Source organism: Anomaloglossus baeobatrachus, chromosome 1 (genome assembly GCF_048569485.1).
Source record: "Anomaloglossus baeobatrachus isolate aAnoBae1 chromosome 1, aAnoBae1.hap1, whole genome shotgun sequence".
In the NCBI taxonomy this organism is placed as follows: Eukaryota; Metazoa; Chordata; class Amphibia; order Anura; family Aromobatidae; genus Anomaloglossus; species Anomaloglossus baeobatrachus.
In genome coordinates this window covers 825,628,319-825,650,555 of record NC_134353.1, presented here as the reverse complement: position 1 = coordinate 825,650,555, position 22,237 = coordinate 825,628,319, and the positions used below count along the sequence as shown (strand labels likewise).

Here is a 22,237-nt window from a genome sequence, read left to right as displayed (position 1 = left end):
CTTCTCTCCAGTCTATATATACTCTCTTATCATGGATATCTCTCTAGTCTATAAAGACTCTCCTCTCAGGGGTCTCTCTCCAGTCTCCATACATTTTACTATCAGGAGTCTCTCTCCAGTCTCTATATACTCTCTTCTCATGGATATCTCTCTAGTCTATAAAGACTCTCCTCTCAGGGGTCTCTCTCCAGTCTCCATACATTCTACTATCAGGAGTCTCTCTCCAGTCTCTATATACTCTCTTCTCATGGATATCTCTCTAGTCTATAAAGACTCTTCTTTCAGGGGTCTCTCTCCAGTCTCCATACATTCTACTATCAGGAGTCTCTCTCCAGTCTCTATATACTCTCTTCTCATGGATATCTCTCTGGTATATAAAGACTCTCCTTTCAGGGGTCTCTCTCCAGTCTCCATACATTCTACTATCAGGAGTCTCTCTCCAGTCTCTATATACTCTCTTCTCATGGATATCGCTCTAGTCTATAAAGACTCTCCTCTCAGGGGTCTCTTTCCAGATTCCTTACATTCTACTATCAGGGGTCTCTCGCCAGTCTCTTTAGACTCTCCTCTCAGTGGTCTTTCTATAGTCTCCATGGATTCTTCTTTCAGGGATCTCTTTCCAGTCTCAGACTCTAGACTCTCCTCTCAGGTGTCTCTTTCCAGTCTCCATGGATTCTACGTTCAGGGGTCTCTCTACAGTCTCTTTAGACTTTCCTCCTATTGGTCTATTTCCAGTCTCAATACACTCTCCTTTCAGAGGTCTTTCTCCAGTCTCTATAGTCTCTCTTCTCAGGGATGTTATTGTAGTGTTTCCTTTACAGTTATCTCAGCACCAGAGCTGTTCCCTGTCTTTTCTGACTGTTCACCCAGTTGCTGCACCCCCTGCATTCTAGATGTTTTAGATGTTTCCTTAGTGACCTCTGTATACTGTCTGTGCATGCTCAATACGATCTGTCACATGCACATCCAACAACACATTCCCTATACATACAGTGAGGAAAATAAGTATTTGATCCTCTGACGATTTTGAAAGTTTTCCCACCTACAAAGACTTGAGAGGTCTGTCATTTTTATCATAGGTACACTTCAACTGTGACAGAATAAAAAAAAATCCAGAAAATCACATTGTATGATACTTAAATAATTAATTTGCTTTTTATTGCATGAAATAAGTATTTTATACCATAGGAAAACAGAACTTAATATTTGGTACAGAAACCTTTGTTTGCAATTACAAAGGTCACACATTTCCTGTAGTTCTTCACAAGGTATGCACACATTGCAGAAGGGATTTTGGTGACTCCTCCATACACATCTTCTCCAGATCTTTCAGGTTTCAGGGCTGTCACTGGGCAACAGTGAGTTTCAGATCCCTCCAAAGATTTTCTATCGGATTCACATCTGGAGATTGGCTAGGTCACTCCAGGACCTTGAAATGCTTCTTATGAAGACACTTGCTTTGGCTGTGTGTTTCGAGTCAGTGTCATGCTGGAAGACCCAGCCAAGACCCATCTTCAATGCTCTTACTGAGGGAAGGAGGTTTTTGGCAAAAAGCTTGTGATACATGACCCCATCCATCCTCCCTTCTATACAGTGCAGTCGTCCTGTCCCATTTGCAGCAAAGCACCCTCAAGTATGATGTTTCAAACCCCCCCCCCCCCCCCCCCGTTCACAATAGAGTGTTCTTGAGTTTGTACTCATCCTTCTTCCTCCAAACACGGTGAGTGGAGTTGATACCAAAAAATTCTAATTTGGTTTCATCTGACCACGTGACATTCTCCCATGCCTCCTCTGGATCATCTAGATGGTCATTGGCAAACTTCAAAAAGGCCTGGACATGTGCTGGCAAGAGCAGGAGGACCCTGCATGCCCTGCAATATTTTAATCCATGACGGCATAGCTTGTTACTAATGGTAATTTTTGAGACTGTGATCCCAGCTCTCTTCAGGTCATTAACCAAGTCCTCCCATGTAGTTTTGGGCTGCTTCCTGACCTTTATAAGAACCATCCTTACCCCACAAGATGAGATCTTGCAAGGAACCTCAGACCGAGTAAGATTGACAATCATATTGTGTTTCTTCCATTTGCTAATAATTGCACCAACAGTTGTTGCCTTCTCATCAAACTGCTTGCCTATTGTCCTATGTCCCATCCCAGCCTTGTACACCTCAACAATTTTGTCCCCGGTGTCCTTAGACAGTTATTTTGTCTGCACCATGGTGGAGAGGTTGGAAAGTGATCGATTGTGTGAACAGATGTCTTTTATACAGCTAACAAGTTCAAACAGGTGCACTTAATTCCGGTTAATGAGTGCAGTGTAGGAGAGCTTCTTAAAGAAGAAATAACAGGACTGTGAGAGCCAGAATTCTTGCTGGTTGGTCAATGATTAAATACTTATTTCATGCAATAAAATGAAAACTAATGATTAAAAACTAATATAATGGGATTTTCTGGATTTTTTTTTTATTCTGTCTCTCACAGTTGAACTGTACCTATGATAAAAATTACAGACATCTCCATTAGAGTTGATCGAATCCGCCAAAATCCGGGAGCGGAGGATCACAGCGGATTGAAAAAAAAATCTGGATCCGCTCCAGATTCTGGTGCCCATATAAGTCTATGGGGACCAGAATCCGGAGATTAAAAATGGTGGTGGAAGGGATAGGGGGTAGGAGCGCACGCGGTGTACTCACCCAAGGCTGTGTAATGGCAGCAAACTCCTTCCGGGTCACGCTTTTCCCTTCCGGAGCCAACAATTCAATATTTATTGTTTTGCCCGCCCACCGGCGCGTGTTGTTGGTTGCAGTTAGAGGCACCCCCACCCTGAGTGTCAGCGTGTCAGCTGACTGCAACCAATCACCGGTGGCAGGTAAGCTGGTGAGCGGGGAAATCAGTGCAAGTGTCTGCAGGTCAGTATGGTGAATGTGCATTTATTTCAGAAACACATGCACGCTCCTGTCAGAAGTGTGCGTGGCTGTGCCGATCATGCGCTTTCAGACCCCCCAAATTTTCATCCCCAGCCATGATAAAGCCGGCTGGGGGCTGGTATTTCAGCCCGCAGCCGCGCGGATCCGGACTTTTACAGTTCGGATCAGCCCTACTCTCCATTCTTTGTAGGTGGGAATACTTGCAATATCAGCAGTGTATCAAATACTTACTTTCCCCACTGAACATGCAACTTGTCACATATAGTACAACATAACACAAGATTCACATATGTTTGGGAAGAAAAGCAGATAGGCTACACACAACTTTGAGACATGAGAACTGGAAGCTCTGCTCTAATATTATAGCGGTCATATAAGCTCCTGCTATATGGCAATTGAAAAATACTTGATTTCAGTCTAGACATAAAGTAAAGTAGGTTTGGACCAGGGTTGGAATGCTCATCCGTACAATTTAATTATATTGGTCTGTGTTCACACTGGGCTGCTGTTGTCTTCCTCCTCAGCAGCTGGCTCCACCCCTGAGGAGCACACAGTGCAAAAATTGCCCTCCACAGTCTCCAATAGTCACTATAGAAGGCTTTATAGTGTAATAAATAACCTGTTAAATTAAATATATTGATTTCTGTATTTTTTGGGGGGTTTTTTCCCAGATTGTTTCTTTTATTAGCAGAAACTTGATGTTTTATTAACAAAGATCCATGGATCAAAAGGCTGAGTGACCTCTGTACAGAAATTTGTAATATTAGACAGACAGAATATAATCAGAAGAGCTCTGCAAGTTATAGTTAGATATACAATATTTGTATAGTTGTTAATTTTATGGAAACATCAATAACAATGTTTATGAAATATGCATTATATACAGTATATCACCCACCATTTGTGTAGGAAGGAATGATATTAATAGACTGCGCAAAGTTAATTTTATTACAAGGGCACAGTGTCAGCCAAAGATCGTGCAGTAATGACAAATTTATAGGCATTTTATTTGTCATACTAATCTAACGATGCCAGTCAGAGGAGAGACCAGAAATGTCGCAACAATAACTGGAAAATTGTCAACTAGGATCACTTAATAGCAAGACCTGAAAGGAGCTTAATACCAGCTGTATTTTGGTTGTTGTTGAAAATTTTTTTTTTTTACTCTGCATTTGAGTAGCCATATTTTTTTTTAGGAGATTTTGTTTAACGCCAGGCAACTTTATTTTTTTATATATATTTTATATTTTTTTTAATATAAACAAAATGTCATTTCCTTTGTTAATTTTTTCACACATTTCCTTTTTCCGCTGAATGACTTTTTAATAATTCTCTAGGTTATTAGGAACCTGTGGATACCTAATAAGTATTTTTTTTATGTAATGTTTGCTCAAAAAAATGTATTTTGTAATTAATTTTCAATTTTTTAAATATTTTTGTGGTTGGGGGTGTTTTTTTGTTTATTATTTTTTTTTTTCTATAGTTTGAGATAGGCAAGTCATCTGGTGTCATACTGAAGTAAAAAACTCCCTAAATACTCAACATATGCACGTGGCCTAACACTGAGGTAACAAAATCTCCAAATACTCAGCGTATTCACGTGGCCTAACAAATACTGAGGTAAAAACCTCTATATATTGAACGTATGAACGTGGCCTAACAAATACTGAGGTAAAAACTCTCTAAATACTCAATGTATCCATGTGGCCTAACAAATACTGAGGTAAAAAGCTCTCTATATACTGAACATATGCACGTGGCCTAACAAATACTGAGGTAAAAACCTCTATATATTGAACGTATGAACATGGCCTAACAAATACTGAGGTAAAAAACTCTCTAAATACTCAACATATGCACTTGGCCTTATAAATACTGAGGTAAAAACTCTAAATACTCAACGTATGCATGTGGCCTAACAAATACTGAAGTGAAAAAAATCAAAATACTCAACGTATGCACATTGCCTAACAAATACTGAGGTAAAAAAAACTTTCTAAATACTCAATGTGTACTCGTGGCCTAACAAATAGTGAGGTAAAAACTCTCCAAATTCTCAATATGTGCACTTGACCTAACAAATAATGAGGTAAAAAAACCCTCTACAAATACTCAACGTATGCATGTGACCTAACAAAGGCCTCGGTTCCACTTGCACATAGCTTGTGAGAGCATTGGAAGCGATATGCTAATGACCCTTGGCTCCCGCTCTGCTGTGAGTGTGAGCCGAGGGTCATGCGACTGTGATATGATCTTGCGATCATATCACAGCTGCGGACAAAAGTGGGGGGGACTTTTTCCCTCTCCTGCGCTGCTTGCCTGGCTGTACATTGTACTGTACTCGGATGACATAAGGCCAAATACTGAGGTGTGCACGTGGCCTTACAAATACTGAAGTAAAAGACTTACCAAATTCTCAGCGTGTGCACATGGCCTTACAAATACTGAGGTATAAAACTTCTATAAATACTCAACATATGCACGGGGCCTTACAAATACTGAGGTAAAAAAGTTACCAAATACTCAACGTGTGCAAGTGGTCTAAGTAAGACAAAGAGAAGACAGACATGTTTATATAGTTGCTGCAGACTTGGCACCAGCTCTATCTATCATCACAAGACAATGTGTAATCATGTGTTAAATAAACATTAATATCTAGTACAATCTACAAAGGGATAGTACATGGCACAGAGATTTTCTCCTTTAGGCTGCTTTCACACATCCGGTTTTTCCTGTGCGGCACAATCCGACACTTTGCAGGAAAAACGCAACCGTTTTTTTATGCCGGTTGCGTTTTTCCTGCATAGACTTTAATTAGTGCCGCATTATGCCGCAAGGGCTTGCGTTCCGTCCAGTTTTTGCCGCATGCGGCAGATTTAGCTGATGCGGCGGCTGGATGGAACGTTGCCTGGCACGTTTTTTGTGCGACAAAAAAAAACGCATCCGGCCGATGCGGCGCATTTTTCAATGCATGCCTAAGGACGGCGGATGCGGCGCGATGCGGTAAAAACCTCATCCAGCCGCTGCATGCGGTTTTGTCCACTGCGCATGCTCAGTAGCATGCTGCAAGCGGCAAAAACCGGACGGGCCGCATGTAAAAACCTTATGCAAAGGATGCGGTGTTTTCACCGTATCCGTTGCATAGGTTTCACAGCCGGATTGAGCCGCACGGCTCAAACCGGATGTGTGAAAGTAGCCTTAGGTGTTCTTTAACTTTCAAGAACTACCTTTTAGGTTGTGTTTTTATATTGCTCTTTTTTTGCTACAATTGCAATATCTCCAAAATCTTGACAAAAACGTTGCATTTTTTTTTTCTGGGAATATGACAAAATGTAGCCACAACATGTGAACGCATCTTTACGCTTACTTTCCTTGTGTTTTTCTTTTAAAGCAACAGTCTCTGTTTTTGGGATAAACCCCATTGTCCTTCTTTACAGATTGTGTCTCCCTTATTCACTTTTAACCTGATGTTGACCACATAACCTAAATTTTATATGTATGGCTCGGGCTCAGGAGCTGCGCCCACACCATAATAGGCAGTTGCCCATGTTGTTACACAGCCAGCCCCTGAGTGTAAAAGCATTGGCCAGAGAGAGTCCTCCTGCAGGTGTGTAATTAGTTATATGCTGCTGTCAGTCATTGACAGCAGTATTTAAAGGGGTATTCCCATCTCCAAGAACCTATCTCAATATGTAGTTGGTGTAATAATAAGAATATTAGCAAATACTTCCAATTAGAAATGTAGTCTAGTTTTCCTGAAATAGCCATGTCACCTCATTGGCAGGCATGGTAGTAGTTTAAGTATCCACCACTAGTAACTATCTGTGTCTATATGCATGGCCATAATCTTGGATACCTGAGCTACTATAATGCCCTTCACATGTGGTAAGTGAGCACAGCTTTTCAGGAGAACTATACTACATTTCTATTTGGAGGTATTTGCTAATATAATTATTATTACCCCTACTACATACTGGGATAGGGTCTTGGAGATGGGAATACCCCGTTAAATTGTGTGATCGCCTGTATGCGCATGCACTGGTTCACATCAGCCCTCAGTGAGGCAATCATGGGGAACTGATGGGTTGTCATTTGAGTCGGACGCCTCCTGAATTCTCTCTTCCTTCACTCCATCTTGATCCTGCTGTGAAGCTCAGCCGAAGGCTGAACTTCATAGGAGAACTGCAATTTCACTATATACTGTAATACCACATTATTACAAGTTCAAGTCTCCTAAGGAAACTAAAAAATAAAGTAAATAAATAAAAAAAGTTTTAAAATATGAAATAATATACGTTTATATTACCTTTTCTATCTGACATAAAGAAATAATAAAAAAAAACATTTCTAATTGATTTGTCCATAAAAGTCCAATATATCAAGCTCTAAACTTCTTTTAACCATATATTAAATTACGAAAAGGTTAAAAAGAGTCAAAATGCAAAACCAACTTGCAATTAAAAGAAATTAAAATGTCGCATGTGCACCAAAATGGTATAAAACATTATAATTTTAATTAGCAATAAACACTTCATACAGCTTCATTGATGGAAAAATAAATAATTACTGGTTTGAGAAAATGGAGACACAAACCAATTTTTTTTTACAAACTTATGAATGCTTTTGACTACTGAAATATATAAAAAGTTATGTTTCATATTGCTGTACTCATACTCATCTGAAGAATCATACAGCCAGGTCATTTTTCCCGTTAAAGAATTCCATAAAAAGAAAACCTAAAAAACACTAGCGGAAGTTTTTTTTATAATATTTCCAAACTTTTCCTCCCATGATTAAGTAAATTACATGATAAACTGATGAGTAATTCAAAACAAAACTTATTCTACAAAAAACTTCCCCACCCCTTTGTCGATGAACAAATAAAAATGTTATGCGTTTTGGAAAAAGTAGAGAAAAAATTAAGTTGCAAAAATTGATAATTTTCCAGTCGCAAAAGGAATAAGAATTAGAAACTCATTAATAAACTTTTTACATAAACAATTTACATACACTTGACTAGTCATCACGAGACATTGAATTCTGGAGCTTACAACAAGATAACAGGAGAAGGTACAGCAATAAAATATACTGATCCTGTTAGAGCTGCTTAAGTCCTATTTAAAGATAACATTACTATTGTAGTAGAAAATCACCTGACAGATTCCCTTTAAGATGCGCCAAATTCATAAAGTGACATGTGTATCCTGATGAATTGAACACATTGTACTCCAACCATCCTTTCACTAAGACAAATAAATAAAATTCCAGTCTTTTTTATGCCAATTTCTCAAAAATTTACATAAGTTAAGACATGTTCATTCGACTTCCTACAAAATTACCATGTACTGTAAAACGTTGACTACTTTACATCATCATTTTATATATCATTTTTACTGTCTAAAAGAGGTTTTACATTTTTTGCATAAAAAAGAGGGTTATCACCCCTACTTTAGCGCTATAGTAGATTCTGTGCACGTGGACATGATTTAGTGATTTAGAATATTTTGCTTTTGATATAGTTTTCCTTCCCATGCAAGGTTTTGTGGTCTCCACCATTGGCAAACACTAACTGCAGTGCACACCCGGGCTGCTTCACATGACTGGTAGTTACAGCTTTGATTTGCAGTGTAAACATGTACATAGGTGGGGATACAAGGTGTAATTATAATGCTGTCTGCAGTGTGAGTCTTCAATGTTGTGGGTATATTAATATTATTGATGAATGTGTGTTTATGCAATATTCTTTCTGGTCCTGGGCATCTTTACACTTTCTAGTGTGATTATTTCTATGACTTAAGTGGTTAAGGTGTGTTCTGGCCATCATATTCAAGGCAAAAAAAATGTATATGCCATCATCTCCTTTTCAATGTAATTACATTTATGGTTTGGTCACTGCTTCATGTTAGATCAGTACTAGAGTTGAGCAAGTAGCTAACTATTCATGCTCGCTATACTCAGAATGAATACTGTCTACTACTCACGTACTCATTCCGAATAGCATGTGCAATGCAAGTCAATGGGGAAAACTCGCAAAGTAACGAGTAACCCAAATGCCGTACTATTCGCTACTCACACGAATAGTACGGCATTTGGGTTACTCGTTACTTTGCCAGTTTTTCTTGGTACTTCCTTGTACCTTGTGAGACACAAGATGACAGTCACATAAATGGTCATCCAAAGCAGTCAGCCATTAAATGTGTTTGACCAGCTTTACACCATTTGATCTCATGATCAGATTGGTTAGCTATTTTTGGATGGAGCCATGTGTTCATCAACATAGTCATAGAATAAGCACACAAATTTCCTAAAATATTCTTTATTACCTCTAAGCTTCTATTTATCATCATGTTCTTACTCCCATCATGAGTTGGTCCATTTCAAAAGTAATCAAGTCCCCCTTAATACCAACACACGTGTAGCCAGGTCACTGCCTCCGACAAATTCATCACACTCATCTTCTGCTGCAGTCATCATTTTCATGACTGAATTGTGTCTACTTTTACTGACTTTTTGACTATTTTACGTACAGGTGTAAGGTTTTGTTTAGATGTCTATTAGTGATGTATATGTGCCTTCTGTGATTTTTAGGGATATAAGACTTGATATTATAGTCTATGATACTGTTCATAAGTTCATGTTTTTTGGGAGCTGTACATCATGAAGACATGTCCAATATCACCCATACAAGTTTATGGCCTGCATTCATCAAACCTTTCATGTAAAAAAGAAATAGCATAAAAGATCTTAAACGCTGTACACTTTTGGCTAAACCTGGAGTTGCAACAAAATTTTGTGACTGTTGGTGTTTTCTCCCAACTTTAGTAAAATATGTAATATTGAGGTGGGATGAGGATGTGGTGAGGCATGACACCACAAATAGTCTGACTCCATGATGAGCTGTGGTGTTGGCTACATCAGAAATCTATTTCCACCAGTCCATGAATGGTGGCATGGAGCAAGGAGGTGAACGCCACTTATCAGATGCTCTAGATTCATGACGTGGTGTCCACTTCTTCATGAATCAGAAGTGCCGTTCTTCACCATGCCTCCTCATCAAGACTGGTGATGAAACAACCGGTCTTGATGAATTGGGGTCCATGGGCCTGTGAAAATCATGTCATCCGTTGTCATTTTTTGCTGTCTATTTTTATCATTGGGTGAAAGCTCACCAATGAAATTTCCGAATAAGGGCTAAGGCCAGTATCAAACTTGTGAGTGCCTTGTGTGTAACTCGCGCGAGTCTCTCATTGCATCACCCGTCATGGCCGCACACTCTCCGGAAAGGAGAGTCTCAACTGCATAGAGATACATGCAACCGACCTACTCCTGTCGGGAGAGTGTGCAGCCGTGCCGGGTGATTCAATGAGAGCCTCGCACGAGTTACACACAAGACACTCGCAAGTATGACTCCGGCCTAACTCACATAATCAGGAGTAAACGGGTGACTGCCATCTACAAGTTCAACAAACACGTCTTCCGTAATTGAATGAAATGTAGACTACGCCACTTAAGATAAGTTGAGATCTTTACAACTTGACTCAGTCCTTATTGTCATTGAGCTAAACCCTTCCAATCAATCATATGACACACATGTATATTGTGTCGTGCCTTGAAGTCTAAACATAACTCGAATCTTTCAAAGAACGTGACCTACTATCCCTTATGTGTTCAAGTAGAGCTTTCCCTTCCAAATATTCCTTCGTCTAGAATTAATTTTCTGTTTGACCTTGTTCCTTACTGCACCTCAATCGGACGTCTTGATGGAGTCAAGGATCAAAATTCCCAATACAAGTTTATTTGTCTGCAAAAACTACGGACAGCACCCAGATAACATCTGTGTGCAATCCATGTGCTGTTTGTGATGGGTACAAGATTTGTTGTTTTTTTTATATTTTTTAGCATATGAGAAAATCACTGATGAAATACTGATGGTAAAATCCAATTTACCGACCAAATACTGATGAAAATCAAATCCAAAACACTGATGCAAATTGGTCCTTTTTTGCATAAAAGACAAATCACTGATATCTGATTGAGGCCTTACAGTTTTCCTGTCTTTACTAAATTCTTGTTTCCGCAGGGAATCAGTAAAATGTAAGTTTGTTCATGTTTCCTGGGAACTGAACCAAAAAGTCCCAGCTGATGTAACTTTACGTAGACCTGGAACCTTGGCCAACAAAATGTCTAAAAATGTGAATTTGACAGTAATAGCAGACTGGTCATAGGATGAATAATGCTGTACTTAGATGAATCTACAAATTAGTTTTATGTGGAAAGAATTTCAATAATTCTTAGTGACAAAAGTCAGAAAAATTATTTCTAACCCTTTTTTTCTTACATTTATATCCTTTGTGGAATGTAGCAAGATTTAACCCCTGATGCAGACATGAACTCTTTATAATATCATAGTGTAAGATCTTCACACCCGCTGCCTTTCCTTCTATGTGACAGAAACTTACTTCTGTAGGTTTTCATTCAGTCTTGGATGCCAAATGTTACGGCTGATCCACCAAGCCCAAGGTACGGGTGAGCACATGGGCCATTGGCATCAGTGCGCAAGGCAGGTGAGGCACATGGGAAACCTGTAGTAGAAGCTCTGGAGACAAAAGGCAAACAGGAGACCAGGAAGCAGGTAGTAGAAGAACTGCAGACCGCAGGCAGTCAGGAGATAAGAAAGAAGATAGTGGAAACACTGGAGACCACAGACAAACAGTAGACAAGGAAGCAGGTAGTAGAAGAACTGGAGACCACAGGCAGACAGAAGTTAAGAAAGAAGATAGTAGAAACACTGGAGACCACAGGCAAACAGGAGACCAAGAAGATGGTAGTCGAAGAACTGAAGACCGCAGACAGGAGACAAGGAAAAATATAGTGGAAACACTGGAGACCACAGGCAAACAGGAGACCATGAAGCAGGGAGTAGAAGAACTGGAGACCGCAGGCAAACAAGAGATAAGGAAGAAGATAGTAGAAACACTACAGACCACAGGCAGATAGGAGACCAGGAAGCAGGTAGTAGAAGAACTGGAGACTGCAAGCAGACATGAGACAAGGAAGAAGATAGTAGAAACACTGGAGACCACAGGTAGACAGGAGACCAGTAATCAGGTAGTAGAAGAACTGGATACCGCAGGCAGACAGGAGTTAAGATAGACAAGGAAGAAGATAGTGGAAACACTGGAAACCACAGGCAAACAGGAGACCAAGAAGCAAGTAGTAGACGAACTGGAGACCACAGGCAGACAGAAGTTAAGAAAGAAGATAGTAGAAACACTGGTGGGAGAACAGCGCAATACGTTTTTTATTTTCCTGCAGCGCTATCATTGAAAATTATCATTCCAAATTCTCTCTTAAATCAGTGATCTATCCATATAAGGCTAAGTTCACATTTCCGCTAAAATGTATCAGTCTTAATCCGCTGCTATGGTAAACAACGCTATCCGTTTAGCAGATTCCGTTGTGTCCCATAGACTTGCATTAGTGGCGGATTGCGACTGATGACCCTGCGTTGCGTCCGCTGCGTCGCGGTCCGTCGTCTTTTGAGTGACCGCTGGGCGGGGAGCAACGCAGAATGTAACGTTTTTCTGGCCGTCAAAATTGACGCACCACGCAGGAATCCGCCGCAGTCCGTCACACTTGTATGTCTATGGTGCTGGATTCCGTCGTAATCCGTCTTACGACGGAATCCAGCGCTGGATTCCGTCATGCTTTACTGAGCATGCCCAGTATGTTTGGCACACCCACTGGGCTGTCCCAAACACAAACGGATCATGACTTATCCATCAAAAAACGGACGCATAGCGGATGCATGCAATGGACGCAACAGATCAGTTTTTTCACAGGATTCCTGTGAAAGGAATCCTGTGAAAAACACATCCGTTGCATCAGTTGACAACTTAAAAACGACTGATCCGTTGCTGACTGACCTGACGGATTTAAAACAACGGAAGTGTGAACCTAGCCTAATGCACTTACATGCTGATTTCTTAGAGGTAGAAGGATTTTGCAGCTGCACCCTGCTTTGGCCATTAGGTGAAGGTCCCTATGCATTTAGTAAAACTTTTTGAAAACTTTTTTTTTAAATAATCCTAAATTACAGCCCATATTCACTATAGATAAGAATCAGAATTCAGTAACATTTTCATGAAGCCTGCTCTATATTAATGAAACAGAAATTAAAGTCCTAGCGTTCACATAGTTTGACCTGATCTGTTAAACGACTGTATTTATGTGTCTTTTACAGAATCGGCAGCTCCCATCTGTGCAAAGGACATCGCTGATCAGTTGATGAAAGAATTTGCCTTTCTCTCAGGTAAGCGGAGCGCTCGTCTCTGTCCCGCTGAGTTATCTGGTAATTAAATCCTCAGTATGAACTTGCGGACTGTTTGGCAAAGTGATACCCTGCGTATTATCCTGTAGTCTGCAATGCCACGCAGGTGTACTTAATAAAACATTATGGGGATTTAGAACATATAAGGTTTCTGTGGGGAGATAATGAAGTCACAGACTATTTATGACTTAATAATATTTTATATAAGTGTAGAAAGAGTAAAAATTCAGCAAGAGAACAGTGTATGTCTAGTCCCTGGTCACACGGACATCATGGTCTCCCATTGTACTGGTTCTGTAAAGCAAAGATTGGATCTGTTCAAATGTTGTAAAATGTGATTGACAAATTTCAGAACTTTAACACTTGATGGTGTTGGGGCGAGCAGTAGCAGGAGTAGACCCACTGAACCATATGGGGACCTGTGCTTACCCTGACGTCACAGTGGCTTGAGTAAGGGACCACTGAGATGGACACCAGGTACCACTCCCAGGGCAGTGTCCGGGAGTGTGTCAGCTGACCCTCAGGGCACTGATTGCAGGGACGGACACAGGTGCAGGAGCGTACAGTCTCTAGTGCAGCCAGGATAGCTGAGGTTGACAGGACAGCTGGAGCAGACTGGTATGGTGGGCACGACAAGGGGCAGACAGGTATGGGACTGTGGACATAGGTAGGTAACGGGACAGGAGCATAGGACCAGACAACTAGCTAGCGGATGGATAATACTGACTAAAGGCATTGCGCAGGCACCTTCCCTAGTAGGAGAATGCCTTAAATACTTTGTGCCTCTCAGCCATAGGCTGAGAGGCACTTCTGGGAAATGGCATACCGGCCCTTTAATGGTAGGGCAGGTGTGCGCTCCCTAAACTCATTCCCAGGGGACCTGTGTAGCATGCTCAGGCCGCAAAAGGAGTAGGCAGAGAAGCACATGGATGACCATGGGAGTGCGGGAGAGGATGCAGTCCGGATACTATGGTGAGCGAGTCAGCGTCCCTTCTTGGGAGAGGCAGGGTAGTGCAGGGACGTCGGTGCTACAAGAACTCCCATCCAAATAATGAAAGCTGAGAATGAGGGCCATTTCTTCATTTCCTATAGCATGTAGTGTTGCCCCATTCTTCAATTACTAGCATTGGAATCCTCATCTGCTAGACATTTATATACCAGATGGGACAACCTCTTTAATCTTTAATTTTTTTAAATTCTTTATTTTGAAGCCAAACTCGTAACAAGACAAAGTATCTCCTGCCCCACACGGAGCACCAGATAATATTACAGATATAACAATAATAAGTGTTCAAACAGTCAGCCCACATGAACTACCTCTTTAACCTTAAATGTGATTCTATGCAGGACTCCCGGAAAGATTAATGGGGTTAAAGTACCCATTTACAGTCAGTATGTACTCAGCGGTTACTGCAGCCGAATCAGCTGCTCCCCTAGGACTGAAAGCCTGAGGCTGCAGGGAGAAATAAAGTTAATTTTCTCCCATAAGCTGGGTTCTCAGTGCGGCAACCAATCAGCTTCTGAATGCTATTAAACTGCAGATTTAACCCATATCTGCAGGTGGGTAGCGTTTTTTAGATGACAAATTCCCTTTCATGCACGTAAAAATTAGTCAGCCAGCTTGCAGTCCAGCTGGGCGTTTCTTCAGTCTTCTCGGGTGACGTGCGTTTTCACTCTTGGTACTGATCTAGTAGTCTCTGGCGCTGCTGAGCTGTGATTGTCAGTGTCAGGGAGGAGTGAAAGCAAAAGCATTCAGAGAAGATTCTGGAGAAAAGCCTAGTTGGACTGCAAACAGAGATTTCACATATTGTGCTCCAGAGGAAATACATGTGAATATCTCTGCAATGGAATGATGCAGTGCAAAATGGAAAAACAAATCAGGGAAGCCTAGGGCTTTTTACAATGTATTCAACTCAATTTTATTGAACAAGTGATAGATCTATTTAAAGCACAATATCATTGCTATCAGACAGCGTTGCCGAGTAAAATATGTCTGCATTGATAGAGCCTGTCTCTGATTCCTGCTGTCCATTATTGAAAAAGCACAAATTGGCTGACTGGTTCCCTATGAAGGGCGCTTGTTGTTTTAGATAACTTTTTAGAATAAGCATTAGTGTGTACGCATGAGGAATAACAATATTTCTGGCCATTACATGACTTGCATCCGTTATTTTCCACCAATATTCCCCTCTGTAGGCTGTCTCTAATTTTCAGATCTCATTGAGATAATGAGTAGAAACTAGCTGCATTGATGTCACCTATACACATAACAGAGAGAAAGAAATAGAAGCAAGGAGAGGGAGAGGGGGGGAGAGGGAGAAACACAGAGGAGAGGGGGAAAGAATCAGGGGAGAAAGAGGGAGAGATACAGAGTAAGAGAGGGAGAGGTTAGAATGAGAGAGGAGAGGGGGAAAGAGAGAGGGAGAGGGTGAGAGACAATGTAAGAGATGGAGAAACAAAGAGGGGAGAGAGAGGGGGAAGAGAGAGGGAGAAGTGGAGAGACAAAGTAAGAGAGGGAGAAAGGGAGAAACCGAGAGAGAGGAGAGGGGGAATGGGACAAAGAGGGGGAAAGAGAGAGGGAGGGAAAAAGAGAGAGGGGGGGGACAGTGTAAGAGAGGGAGAACCAGGGAGAGAGCAGAGAGAAAAGGGAAAGAGAGAGTGGGAAAGAGAGGGAGAGAGAGAAAGAGAGAGGGAGAGACAGCGGGAGAGAGGGAGAAACAGAGAGGAGAGGAGGAAAGAGCAAAGAGGGGGGAAGAGAGAGAGGTGGAGGAGACAGTGTAAAAGAGGTAGAAAGAGAGAGGGGGAAGAGAGAGAGTGGGAAAGAGAGAAGGGGAGAGAGAGAAAGACAAGGGGAAATACAGAGGGAAAGAGAGAGACGGAGAGCGAAAGAGGAAGAGTGGGAGAGAGGCAGAGAGAGAAATAGAGAGAGGGAGACAGAGACTGAGAGAGCTAAAGAGAGACACAGAGAGAGAGACACACACAGAGAGAAAGACAGAGAGACACAGAGAGGGGAGAGACAGACAGACAGAGGGAGCTACACAGAAAGAGACAAGGAGAGAGAGACAAAGAGTAGAGTGACCCAGAGAGTAAGACAGAGAGAGAGATAGAGAGAGGAAAGAAGGGGAAGAGAGAGAGAGAGAGGGAGAAAGAGAGAGAAGAAAGAGAGACAGAGAAAGAGAGAGAGAGGGAGAAAGAGAGTGAAGAAAGAGAGACAGAGGAAGAGAGAGAAGAAAGAGAGAGATGAAAGAGAGACAGAGAAAGAAAGAAAACGAAAGGGGGAGAGAGACAGAGAGAGAGCGATAAAGAGTGATAGAATGGGAGACAGACAGAGAGAGACAGAAAGAGTTCTATTCTTTCTCTGCATCACAGAAACAGAAGCAGCAGCGGTGTGGAGAACATCATATAGTTGTGCTGAGCAGTGCCGCTATCATTCCAGCACTAATGGAAAGAGAAGACATTTGCAAGAGAGTCTTCTGCAAGATCTTGGTCTCTGCCTGTACCTCTCTGAGCTCCTTCTCTCTCTATACAATATAATAGGAGATTTTCCTTCTGAGATTTCTGTCAGTTCAGGAACTTCTTGACTTGACCAATATAGATTTGAGCTGTTTTTCAGAGTGGATGATGAGTTCAGAAGGCAGGTTTGAGGAAAAGTTACTCATGAGTAGAGAAAAAAGTATATTTCTCCCTTTAAGGCTTATTCCAATCTTCATACCAGGATATTGTTAGTAAGTGCTGATAAGTTCAAGCAATTTACAATTTACTGCTTATTAAAATTGTAATTAGATCTTGAGATATTAACACTTTTTTTCCTTTGTTTACAGCTTGTTGCCATGGAGACCGACCACTGCTGTTAGCTTGTAGAACCTGCACAGCGCTTATTAACACTTTTCTGTTGAGCTTGTAACCACTGCTTTCAAACTGGACAAGATCACACCCGAATCCCGGCCTGATTCAGCACAGTGCTTACAAGCGGGACAGATATGGTGGTCAATCTCCTCGACAACAAGCTGTAAACAAAAGAAAAGTATTATTATCTCTAGAGAATATTTAAATTTTAATAAACAGTAAATTGAAAAGTGGATGTTTTTACTAACCATGTCTGACAATAGCCATCTCTGAAGAAGGGTATAACCCTTTAATGTACGATGCCTAGAAAAAGTATTTAAGTTTATGTTACACCCACAAACTTAAATTTACAGTGGTACCTTGGATTACGAGCATAACTGGTTCCTGAAGTGTGCTCTTAAACCAAGTTACTCTTATATCAAAGCAAATTTTCCCATAGGAAATAACTGAAATGCAGACAATTCATTCCACAACCCAAAAATATTTACTCTATTTCTACAAACTTATTACAGTACTACAAAATAATGTACTGTAAAAACATATAAAGCAAATTACGCTTACAGTAGAATTGTTGGTGTGCGGGAGGTAACTATAGAGAGAAAAAATGATGTATAAATATGACAACCTTTATTCTAGTACAATACACAAAAACACACCCCAAATCTATTCTCCCAAAAATAAGGGCAGAACTAAGCCAAATGTTGGGTATGAACACTGGGGTCAGAGCGTGGTGAAAGGACAGAACCGGAAGTGTGCACCGTGAGTATTTGCTCTTATTGCAAATCATTGCTCTTAAACCAAGTTACAAAGTTTTAAAAAGCTTTGCTTGTCTTGCAAAACGCTCTCAAACCAAGTTACTCTTAATCCAAGGTCCCACTGTATTTTATCGTCATCTTATGTGCTATACCAACATAAAGTATCAACTATTTGCAAAGTGTAGATGATATGATTCATGGTTTTCTAAATATTTTGAAAATAAATTAAAAATTGTGCCGTGCATTTTTATTCAGCTCCCTTGAATCAACACTTTGTAGGACCACCTATCACTGCAGTTACTGCTGCAGTCTGTTGGGGACGTTTTGCACATCTAGAGGTTGAAATTGTTGCCCCTTCTTCTGTGCACACTAGCTCTAGCTCAGTGAGATTGGATGGAGACATCTGTGAACAGCAATTCTCAATGGGATTTAGCTCTGGACTGTGCCTGGACCATTCACATACATGAATATGCTTTAATCTAAATCATCCATTGTAGCTCTGGCAGGATGTTTAGGGTCGTTGTCCTGTTGGAAGGTGAAACTACGCCCCAGTCTCAGGTCTTTTGCAGCCTCTAACAGGTTTTCCTGCAGGATTGACCGGCATTTAGATCCATTCATCTCCTCATCTACTCTGACCAGCTTTCTTGTCAAAGCTGAAGAAAAGCCTCCCCATAGCATGATGCTGCCTCCTCCATGTTTGACAGTGGGTATGGTGTTTTCAGGGTGATGTGCAATGTTAGTTTTCCACCACCTAACATTTTATATTTAGCCCATAAAGTTCTACTTTGGTTTCATCTGACCAGAGCACCATCTTCCACATGCTATCTGTGTCCTCTATAAGACTTTTTGCAATCTACAAGTGGGACTTCTGATGGCTTGCTTTCAAAAATGGCTTTATTTTTGCCACTCTTCTATAAAGGCCAGTTTTGTGGTGTATAGGACTAATAGTTGTCCTGGAACAGATTCTCCCATCTGAGTTGCTGATCTCTACAGCTCCTCCAGAGTGACCATGGGTCTCTTGGCTGCTTCTCTAATTAGTGCTCTCCTTGCTTGGCATATCAGTTTAGGTGAGTGGCCATATCTTGGAAGGTTTACAGTTGTGCCATATTCCTTCCATTTTTGAATGATTGATTGAAAAGTGCTACATGAGAAGTTCAGAACTTGGGTTATGATTTTATAACCAAACCCTGCTTTACTCTTCTCCACAAGTTTATCCCTGACCTGTCTAGTGTGTTCCTTGGTGTTTATAATCCTTAATGTTCTCAAACAAACAGCCTTCACAGAACAGCTGTAGTTACACTGAGAATAAATTACACACAGGTGGAGTCAATTTACTAATTAGGTAACTTCCGGAGGCAATTAGTCTCTCAGGATTTTATTTATGGGTATCAGACTACAGGGGGGCTGAATACAAATACATGTCACAATTTTCAGATTTAGTATCATAGTATCATAGTATCATAGTATCATAGTTTTTAAGGTTGAAGGGAGACTCTAAGTCCATCTAGTTCAACCCGTAGCCTAACATGTTGATCCAGAGGAAGGCAAAAAAAAACCCAATGTGGCAAACAGGTTCCAATGGGGAAAAATTTCCTTCCTGACTCCACATCCGGCAATCAGACTAGTTCCCTGGATCAATACCCTGTCATAAAATCTAATATACATAACTGGTAATATTAAATTTTTCAAGAAAGGCGTCCAGGCTCTGCTTAAATGTTAGTAGTGAATCACTCATTATAACATCATGCGGCAGAGAGTTCCATAGTCTCACTGCTCGTACAGTAAAGAATCCTCGTCTGTGATTATGATTAAACCTTCTTTCCTCAAGACGTAGCGGATGCCCCCGTGTTCCAGTCGCAGGCCTAGGTGTAAAAAGATCTTTGGAAAGGTCTCTGTACTGTCCCCTCATATATTTATACATTGTGATTAGATCCCCCCTAAGCCTTCGTTTTTCCAAACTAAATAACCCCAAGTTTAATAACCTATCTTGGTATTGCAGCCCACCCATTCCTCTAATAATCTTGGTCGCTCTTCTCTGCACCCTCTCCAGTTCAGCTATGTCCTTCTTATATATCGGTGACCAGAATTGTACACAGTATTCTAAGTGCGGTCGCACTAGTGACTTGTACAGAGGTAGAACTATATTTTTTTCATGAACACTTATACCTCCCATTATTTTATTAGCCCTGGCAGCAGCTGCCTGACACTGTCCACTAAAGTGAAGTTTACCATCCACCCATACACCCAAGTCTTTTTCTGTGTCTGTCTTACCCAGTGTTCTACAATTAAGTACATAATCATAAATGTTATTTCCTCTACCCAAGTGCATGACCTTACATTTATCTACATTAAACTTCAATTGCCACTTCTCAGCCCAATCCTCCAATTTACATAAATCTCCCTGTAATATAAAATTATCCTCCTCTGTATTGATTACCCTGCAGAGTTTAGTATCATCTGCAAATATTGAAATTCTACTCCGCATGCCCCCAACAAGGTCATTTATAAATATGTTGAAAAGAAGCGGGCCCAATACTGACCCCTGTGGTACCCCACTATGAACTGAGACCCAGTCCGAGTACGTACCATTAATAACCACCCTTTGTTTCCTATCACTGAGCCAGTTTTTAACCCAGTTACACATATTTTCCCCTATCCCCATTATTCTCATTTTATGTACCAACCTTTTGTGTGGCACCGTATCAAAAGCTTTTGAAAAGTCCATATACACAACATCCACTGCATTTCCCTGGTCCAGACTTGAACTTACCTCTTCATAGAAGCTGATCAAATTAGTTTGACAGGATCGATCCCTCATAAACCCATGTTGATACTCTGTCATAAGGTTATTTTTCTTGAGATACTCCAGTATAGCATCTCTCAAGAAACCCTCAAGGATTTTACCAACCGTAGAGGTTAAACTTACCGGCCTATAATTTCCCGGCTCAGTTTTTGTCCCCTTTTTGAATATTGGCACCACATTTGCTATGCGCCAGTCCTGCGGTACCGACCCTGTTATTAAGGAATCTGAGAAGATTAAAAATAATGGTCTATCTATCACAGAACTCAATTCCTGTAGTACTCTGGGGTGTATGCCATCCGGGCCCGGAGATTTGTCAACCTTAGTGATTTCGATTTTAAATTATTCAGAAAACCACGTATCATTTTCTTTACACTTCACATACTTGTTTTAGTATATAACATAAAATCCCAATAAAAATACATTTAAATTTGTGGGTGTAATGTGAAAAAATGTGGAAACGTTCACAGGGTATAAGTACTCATTCAAGGCAATGTATATGACAAAGTTTCTTATATTTGCTTTTTCTGTTGATTTATGCAAATTTTGTTGAAATGAGTGAGACCACTGATAAAATATTTAAGCAGAGTGCCGCTCTCTGTTTTGGGACTTTATCTGGTTTTGTTTTCGAGCAGAATTGATATGTACAGAGAACTTCAGTACCAATCATAGGCAAAGGTGGTGCTATTTGTAGACTCACAAAAAACATATCTGAAGGTGGCGCTGTAGCACCCCAATAATTCTGAATAATTAAACATTACAACAAGTTATACGTATCTGTATCTTATCAGCTTTGCTGATGTATGTGTGATATGTTATCTTCTGCAGGTGGTCGGGGGAAGGATAACGGCTGGATCATCACACTTCCTGAGAACGCCACATTCCATGAGGTTCCAGAGGACGTACTGAAGACCGTGCTGACATACCTAACCTCTGTTCCAGGGTACGCCTTGTAGACACTGATCTGACATAAGCCACTTTGTAAACACAACTTTTTAGCTTTCAGGGGGTTTTAGGTTACATTGAAAGGTCAAATAGTGAAATCACATTAATCATACTTCATAAGTAAATGTTTAGACGCCGCGGTCTGCTATATGTAGACCTTGAAAATGACTCCTCGTTTACACAAGAAAGGAATAATGGGATATTTACCTGCACTTATAGGACAACTCCACCTTTAATTCACACTAGCTACATAGCCATCAAAAGAAAAATCCAACGATGCTGTAAAATATCTCTCTTTATTTAACTATTTATGTATTTTATTATGACTTTATTTTCATGGGAATTATGACCTGTGGTCAAACCTAGGACATCTCTGCCCCTTAAAGGGAATCTGTCAGCAGGTTTTCGCTATGTAATCTGTAGACACCATGCTGTAGGGGTTAACACACATATATCAACAATGCGTCTCCTATCACACTGTGTGCTGTTGTTTACCTGCAATGTTTGTTTTAGCTTCAGGAGATTATCATTGCTAGACTAGGGCAGCTAGTCATATGCCCCGTGCTGTGATTAGCAGCTCACTGTCAACAAACATTGTATAGAGAAAGCCTTGTGTAGGCAGGGTTAGCTTTCT

General features: G+C 40.7%; 1 protein-coding gene across 1 annotated transcript in view; it reads left to right on the top strand.

Moving 5' to 3' along the window:
* LOC142254746 (guanine nucleotide exchange factor DBS-like) overlaps nucleotides 1–21,614 on the top strand; it is a 57,090-nt gene extending 35,476 nt beyond the window's left edge. The window contains exons 2-3 of the mRNA XM_075326047.1: nucleotides 13,171–13,239; nucleotides 21,487–21,614. Coding sequence (XP_075182162.1) covers nucleotides 13,171–13,239; nucleotides 21,487–21,614 — 197 coding nt within the window. The remainder of the gene's footprint in view (nucleotides 1–13,170; nucleotides 13,240–21,486) is intronic.
* Nucleotides 21,615–22,237: the final 623 nt, after the last annotated feature.